The sequence below is a fragment of the Mandrillus leucophaeus genome, unplaced genomic scaffold (assembly GCF_000951045.1).
Source record: "Mandrillus leucophaeus isolate KB7577 unplaced genomic scaffold, Mleu.le_1.0 Scaffold79, whole genome shotgun sequence".
Taxonomy (NCBI): domain Eukaryota; kingdom Metazoa; phylum Chordata; class Mammalia; order Primates; family Cercopithecidae; genus Mandrillus; species Mandrillus leucophaeus.
The window spans coordinates 4267448-4275575 of NW_012108585.1; the positions used below are offsets into that span (position 1 = coordinate 4267448).

The 8128-nt window shown below is 38.7% G+C and overlaps 1 protein-coding gene across 2 annotated transcripts in view; it reads right to left on the reverse strand.

Moving 5' to 3' along the window:
- Positions 1-946: 946 nt before the first annotated feature.
- Positions 947-8128, reverse strand: part of PARP11 (poly (ADP-ribose) polymerase family, member 11) — a 63334-nt gene continuing 56152 nt past the window's right edge. For both annotated transcript variants that reach the window (XM_011967177.1, XM_011967178.1), the window contains 2 exons: positions 3234-3385; positions 947-1643 (listed from right to left, as the gene is read on the reverse strand). In XM_011967177.1, the coding sequence (XP_011822567.1) occupies positions 1327-1643; positions 3234-3385 (469 nt within the window). In that variant the 3' untranslated portion in view covers positions 947-1326. The remainder of the gene's footprint in view (positions 1644-3233; positions 3386-8128) is intronic.

Here is an 8128-nt window from a genome sequence, read left to right on the forward strand (position 1 = left end):
GAGAGGAGAGGGAGAGGAGAGGGAGAGGAGAGGGAGAGGAGAGGAAGAGGAGAGAAGAGGAGAAAAGAAAGAAAATCAATGTGAGAGACTCTTAACCATCACATGGGCAATTCCCCATCCGGTACTTAACTCCTATACAACATGCCTGCCAAACTGCTGTCTCGCCTCTGCTAGAATATCTTTAGGGGAAGGAAGCTGTCCCAACACTTCTCATCTTCCTTACAATGGAACAGCAAAACAGATGGAACAGGTAAACAAATTTCCACTAAACATGATTAAGAATTATATCTAACTTTTCAAGAGAGTAGGCTGTCAATAGCTACTTCAAAGGAGAAACCAGATTTGCCTCAAGCATCCCATGCTTTCTATAGTGTTTCAAAATAGAGAGATATAAATTTGAAATATTAATTTTAGAAATCATTGTTGAATAGCTGTGTGTGCTGCAGAGGGGAAGGTAAAAAAAAATCTTAGAAGTGATCACTGTAGGGATTCTTTTGAAAACAAAAGGAAAATAAATGTTTGAATAATAATTTAAAGTTTCAATTTGAAGATGCAATAAACACCTTGCACAGCAAGTCGTGGTCTAAGAATCTAAGAACCCTGATGGATGAAGCGTAGGCTAATGATATTTTGCAGCAATGATCAATTCAGATGTAGGAGATAGAGGAGAATGACAGGAGCAAGTCTGAGGCTGCAGTCTGCTATCCTAAGGCAACTGGAAAGCAGGACACTCTACCTTGATTTTCTGCTTCTGACTTGTAATGACAGCACTGCAAATAATTGCCTTGCTTCTGATTTCTCTCAAGGTGCTCAGATTGTTTCAGAGTTTCAAATTCCCCCTTCAGAAGACCAACAAAGTAACAAATGGATTGGTGGATGATACTACTACCTGAATTCAATTTACAAAGGATCAATTCCTCTAAAGGGACACATTTATGTCTATATATTTTTTTCAACATTTATACGAATAAGTCCATTTGAACTAAAATCATTTATCCTGATAACACACATGTAAACCTTAAAGATCTCAATGACCACATTAGTTGAGACTCAGCTGATTCCATTTTGAATGGTATCTTTCACCCCTACGTATTAAAACATCAATGATATCAATTTTTAACAAACAAGACTACAAGAAACAGGCAAAAACAAAACAACAAAAACCAACCTTAAAGTCAGTATGTCTTTTTATATGGAGGCCACTTGTTTTTCATATCTGTTTCAAAAGTATCAGATAATTAACATTTAGTGGCTAGATGACTGAAGAGCAAATCTTCCTGCAAAAAAGAATAAAGCTTCCTTGACCACTGAGATTTGGAAGTGAAATCAATGAAAGTCTATCAAGTACTCAGGATAGATTTGGTTGGCATCAAAAACCACAAAGATCTTTGGGTTCCAGGTATCATCCACACAGCTGTCATATAAATTCACATAGCTCCCGTCTTTGGAAGGAGGTCGCATGTATTTGGAGTCTCCGTTTATGTAATCTCCAATTAGCACTCGAGCAAGAAACATAGATTTATATGTTCTAAACAGATGCCGCTGTTGCAAGCTGACACCATGAATTTGGAATGTGTTTCCATGCTTTATGTCATCTTTGCAGAAACGACTGGAATAAGCAGCATCTCTAGCAAAATAGGTTCCTTAAACAAAGAGGACCAAGAAAAGCCAAGATTACTCCGAAGAATATATTAAAAACAAGCAAAAACATTTTGTCAGGAGAATAGATGCATAGAATTGTATAATAAAAGTAGATGTGGAATTTCCTCATTCACAGATCTTTAAGAGAAGAAGAGAAATCCATCTGTTATGGACAGCTGTGGTATAGACTACCATAGGAATAGATTTGCTGGTATATACCAGCCCTCACCACCAACACCATCCCCTGCCCCCACCAAAATATAGCTACCAGAATTCTTTTTAAAATAAATCTTACAAAGAAACCATTTAATAAAACTGATAAAATTGGTTCAATGATTAAAAGTGTGGCTGGACCTGAGTTTTGTTTTGTTCTGTTTTTTTGAGATGGAGTCTTGCTCTGTCTCCCAAGCTGGAGAGCAGTGGTGTGATCTCGGCTCACTGCAACCTCCGCCTCCCAGGTTCAAGCGATTCTCCTCCCTCAGCCTCCTGAGTAGCTGGGATTACAGGCGCGTGCCACCACGCCCAACTAATTTTTATGTTTTTTTAGCAGAGACAGGGTTTCACCATGTTGGCCAGGCTAATCTTGAACTCTCGACCTCAGGTGATCCACCTGCCTCGGCCTCCCCAAGTGCTGGGATTACAGGCGTGAGCCACCATGCCCAGCCCTGAGTTTTACTGCTTGGCCCTCCCTCCTGTTTCTGTTTCCTTCCACCACTTCCTCACCCTGCTCCCTTGTCAGCATCCAGCAAAGCTCTGGAGAGCACAGTGGAAACCGATGGCCTACAGGGATTCTTTTAAACCCCAAGAAACCGTATTTCTATGATGCGGGATAACAATTCAATAATATTTCTGGAAACAATAGAATCCCATATCCATGAAAAGATTTCTGAGAGAGTATAATGCCATTCATATCTGAGCATTTCAAAACAAAAATGATTTTACTGGCTCACTGCCTGCACATGAAAACTCAACAAAGCAGCCACCTCTTCTGAAATGGTTGGCATCACAAGAGACAGACATCATTAAGGGCATTCTTACTCTAAAAAAATGGGGAAATGAATTGCAAAGTCTCAATTTACCTAACCCTGATGGGATTTATGTAACACCTTGACCTCCTTACAGTTAAATAAGTGGAATGGCCTTTTTAGTAGTTATTTTTAAAATTAATTTACATTTTCAAAATGTAGCATATCCTGATCCTAAATAGTAGTCAGTTCTCTTGCTGGAGGTAAGGTACAAAGTAAGGACCAGAAAATGAAATGTACATCCCGTTCCTTTTCCCTCACCTCTCTCCTTAATTTGCTTGAGTACCAGACATAAATTGAAAAACCTGGATTTTCACAACATTATAAATAATGTGACGTTTTCCTCCACTATTCCTTATTGCTCACTAATATTCTTACCTATCATTTTCTTAAAAACCAAACCAAACAAAAACACTAGTACCTATTCTGGTACACAATACAATTATAATCCATTTGTTTTCTCATTCTCTATATATTTGCCATAAAGCAATTTATATTTGTATTTATATTCCTCTAAAAAGAGGAAACTCCTAGGACTCAAACTGGACCTGGAGTTCTGATAATTACCTTTTCCAAAGACAGCACCATGTATACCATTTATTCTCCAATCAAAGTTATGAATGCAGATTGCTTCTACAAATTCACTGCTGGTACCATGAAATAGCATTTGTTCATTAATCTGAGGCACACCTCTTTTTTTCTTGAGCTGAGCCTTTTTCCTAAAAACACAATATACACAGACACAAAAGCACACAGAAATATACCATAAGTAGCATTTGTTCATCTTAATGAGCAAGGTTCAACAGAAAGGGTAAAACAGAAAATACTTTAATATAAATAATAAGTGGACAAAGCAAGTCTAGAAAAGAAATAATTTCAAACGTTCTTGGACACATAAATTGTCTCATCAAAAATTATTAGTTAACACTGAAACTTATGGTTGAAAATTATGCCAAAAACTATAGTTATCCCATGATATGCCCCAACTTCGTAAAGGTAATTGATTGTCTAAACCAGCTAAAGCTTTATAGATGCCTAAAACTGAGACAACAAACAAGTACTACAACGTTCGCAGAGGCTTTAGACAGTGAATTCCTTGAGCAGGGACCATGTCATATGCTTTTTATCCTCAGAAACTAGAACATGTTGGTTCAGTTGACTAAATTTTGCACCATAGGGTTGGGAGGGACATTAAGCCATCCAGTTTAATCCTCTTCCCAAGGATAAATCTATCCTAATACATAAAAGCATATTTAATGTAGGACTGATTATAACAGAAAACAAAAACTGAAAACAGCCTAAAATTATTTCACAGAGAAATGAATATATAGTCATGTATTTATATATAAAAGTTAAAAGTAATGAAGTAGATTTATGTGCATTAACATAGTAAATCTTGAAAAATAATATTTAATGTAAAAAGAATCTTGCAAAAAGAGATAGAGAAGTCAAAATAATACCGTGTATTATGTAGGTATACATACACAGGTAGTAAAAAATACAAAATACAAACAATAAGGCACCATACCAATCTCAGGAGGAAAGAAGGAGAGTAGGACAGGGATGGAGTAAACACTTCACCTGTATCTGTGTGAAGAGGAAGGAAATGTGACAAGTATCAAAATGTTAAATCTGATAGGTAGATACATGGGAGTCTGTAAACTATTTGCTGCATTTTCATTCTTGAAACTAAAAATCATATTTTAAAAATGAAAAAGAATCCCCTCCCCCGACTTCTGATAGCTATTTCATGCCTGCTTCAATCCATCAACTGCTCACTTTGCAAAACAGCACCGTCTATTTGTGATCAGCTGTAATAGTTGGAAAGTACATCCATCCCAACGCCAAACCAACATCTGCCTTCCGTTACTTCTGCTGATTGGTCTTTATTATTCTCTTATGAACACTAACAATTCAAATCACTCTTACACAAAACAACATTGCAAATATCCAAAAATAACTATGAACACCTACTTAGGCTTTCTTTTCTTGGTTAAATATATACCATTCCTTCAACTACTCCTGACACAGCATAGCTTCTAGGTCTTTCTTTATCCCAACAGTCTTTAGTTAACAAGAATCTGCTGCATACTTTCTAGTTTACAAATGTTGGTATGAAATAGAAACAGTCCAGATATCATCAGACAGCACTGACTGCACCGACACCACTGAATGCATTTTGGTACCAGGGCAGTGAACTGCACCATAATCACCATGATTGTGTAGTCAGTTCAAACTCCCAGACTTTTTCAAACCAGACCTCTCTTAGCTTGCTAAATTTGTACAACTGATTTATAAACTGAATGTAATAGATTTATTTCAGTTAAGTTTTACTTGATATAGTAATTTAAAAAGTAAAAATTAAATAACAGTAAAATATCCGTATCACAGACTGAGTTCTATAAATGATATGGAGCTTGATGAGTATGTTCGGGAATGGATACTTGCATTTAAATGGAGACAGAAATGAAAATGCATATGGTCTTTCTCAAGAGTCATTTGGCAGTATGTATCAAAATTTAAATGTACATGCTTTGATCTATTTGTGATAGTCTTTTCAGACCATTAAGCATGACCTTAGAAGGTTGTGCATTTAGCAAATGTTTACTTTACAAAAAGTCAGCATGCTTTCACTAAGAATTATACCAACTTCCTTTTTTAGAACTTTATGTTCTCACTCTTTTTAAACAATGTGCATTTGTTCCCTTTATAAAAACAAAGGAAAAAAATTTTTAATAAAAAAAAAAAGATAATACTTGTTTTTACCCACTGTTTCAACCTTCCAAGGTCTTTCTGACTGCTGATTCACTCACTCAACAAATAAGCTACCCCTTCTAGTTTTGAATCTTTCACAAGTGTGATAAGCAAGCCCTCTGCATTTTCATCCAAGTTTCTGATAAAAATTTTGAAGGACCCAAGAAGAAAGCATGCATGCCATTCGAGTTACTCTTCTGCACGAGACTTTTTGGCTACTAGTTTTCCTCTTTGAAATACCAACCAGCACATATTTCTCCATCTTGTCTTCATGAAAAGAAACTTTCTCAACAACTAAAAAGTGAGAAGCCAAGCTAGACTATCTAAGGGGCCTATCCATCTACCACTGTAGTAATCCTATTAGTCCGGCATTAGTGAATCCATGCTGGGTTTCTCAAAGAAACATTAGTATCATACACAATGCCAGGCTTCATGGTCTGTAATGTCAAACTTGTCAGTGTTGTGCTTCATGATCTGTAATGACTAGAATCCATTCTAAGGAAATTCTGTCTCTACTAAAAAATACAAAAATTAGCTGGGTGTGGTGGTACACACCTGTAATCCCAGCTACTCGGAGGCTGAGGCAGGAGAATCACTTGAATCCGGGAGGCGCAGGTTGTAATGAGCCAAGATTGCGCCACTGCACTGCAGCCAGGGGAACAGAGCAAGACTCCATCTCAAAAAAAAGGGCAGGCACGGAGGCTCATCCTGTAATCCCAGCACTTTCGGAAGCCAAGGCAGGTGGATCACGAAGTCAGGAGATAGAGACCATCCTAGCTAACACGGTGAAACCCCGTCTCCACCAAAAATACAAAAAAATTAGGCGGGTGTGATGCAGGGCACCTGTAGTCCCAGCCACTCCGGAGGCTGAGGCAGGAGAATGGCGTGAACCTGGGAGGCGGAGCTTGCAGTGAGCCAAGATCGTGCCACTGCACTCCAGCCTGGGGGACAGAGAGAGACTCTGTCTCAAAAAAAAAAAAAAAAAAAAATTCATTTATCACTACTTTTCAGGTACAAATTCGAGTGAATCTCGGTTTGAAAATTCGCTGGAGTTTCTCTTAGATATTATAAATAAACTGTGGGTTAAAGGGCATGGAGTAGGGGTATAGGCAGGCATGGAAAACAATGCTTACTTCCTAGATTAGATGGTGCGTATACACCCGTTGAAGGCACAGAGCAGGGGCGTGGTGGTTAAAGCTTTGTATCCCCACGGCACAGTCTGTTCTAGTGCCCACTACTCCCACTACTAAGGCAGCCATGAAATGTGGACATTCAGACTATGACCTTGGTGTTCCAGAAGGGCTAAAGTCAAATTCTAGGGCCTCATGAACTTTAGTTACATCTGCAAGGAAAGTCACAGAACTACACTAAGTTCTTCACAACCCTGCCCACCTTTGCCCAGATCCACAATCATTCCTGAACTTACTGAAAGTATTGTCACACCCACTTCTCAAAGTGTCTCAAAATGATCCACCTCTTAGGGACTAGAGTGCCAAACTGGCTAAAGTGTGTATGCCACATGCTCTGCACTGCAGCAAGAATATGTCCATGCTCTGGATTAAAGTAAGTCTACCTAGATTTAGAACACACTTCACCCTGCCGAACATCAGAACCACTTATAGAATTGTTTTAAGGTAAAAATGTCAGAACCCAGAGGTTCTGATGCAGTAGATCTGTGACGGGTGACAGAAGTCTCTACTTGCTAGCAAATTCCACTGGCGATTCTGACCTGCAACTAGGTTTTGAGAATCTCTGATCTAAATTCACATTATTAATAAGATGCTCTTATGTCCTTGCTGCCTTATGCTTCCCAGCTGTGGATCAACCCAACCATCTCCACTACCTGCCCTTCCATTTGTACTCTGAAGTACATTACACAACATGGGTTGCCCCATAAATTCACATACTTTAGCTAAGCCCTCAACGCTGACAGAAATCCTATGGCTCCCAAGATAGCTCGTTCTACCCCATTATCCACAGTGGCCATTTCAAATCTCCTCTTTCCCCTTTCCTTTTCCTCTTATCAACACCTCCCGAACACTTTATTCTCTGTAGGTGACCTCCCTTCTTCCCTCACAAAAGAAATGGAAGGTATCAGGAAGGAACTCCTTAACCTAACTCCTCTTTTCATCCCCTACCTGGACTTATCTGTAAACATAACTGGACCACGCTTCTCTATCTCCTTTCTGACATATGTTCTCAGAATTTCATCTCATCACACTTCTTCAGGAGCTGGAATCCATCAACTGCCCTTCCACTCTTTCTCTAAGAGTCTTTAAAATTTTCCTTCTCCATCGGTCCTTTCCAATTACAATGTTCAGTTCTCTCCCATGATTAAATTTCAAAAACATAACAATAACCCCACATTATCTGTCTTCTCATATCTCTCACCCTCCTCACTGCCAAACTTCTTGAAAAAGCTGTCAACATTTGCTGTATACACAATAGGATGTCTACCAACATTGTTTTCCTCTAGGTTACCAACGGCCTTCTTATTGAAAAATGCAAAGAAACTTTTCAGATTTATCCTACTTAGCATCTTTTCAGTATGTAATCGCACAGATGGCACCTACCTGTGTAAACCACACTCTCCCTCCAGCTTCTGTGACTACATCGTCTATTGGTTTTCTCCCACTTTCTGTGGTTGTCAGTTCCCTCCCTGGGTTCTCTCTTCCTCTGTGCATCCCTTTCAGACTTGGACCCTTGGC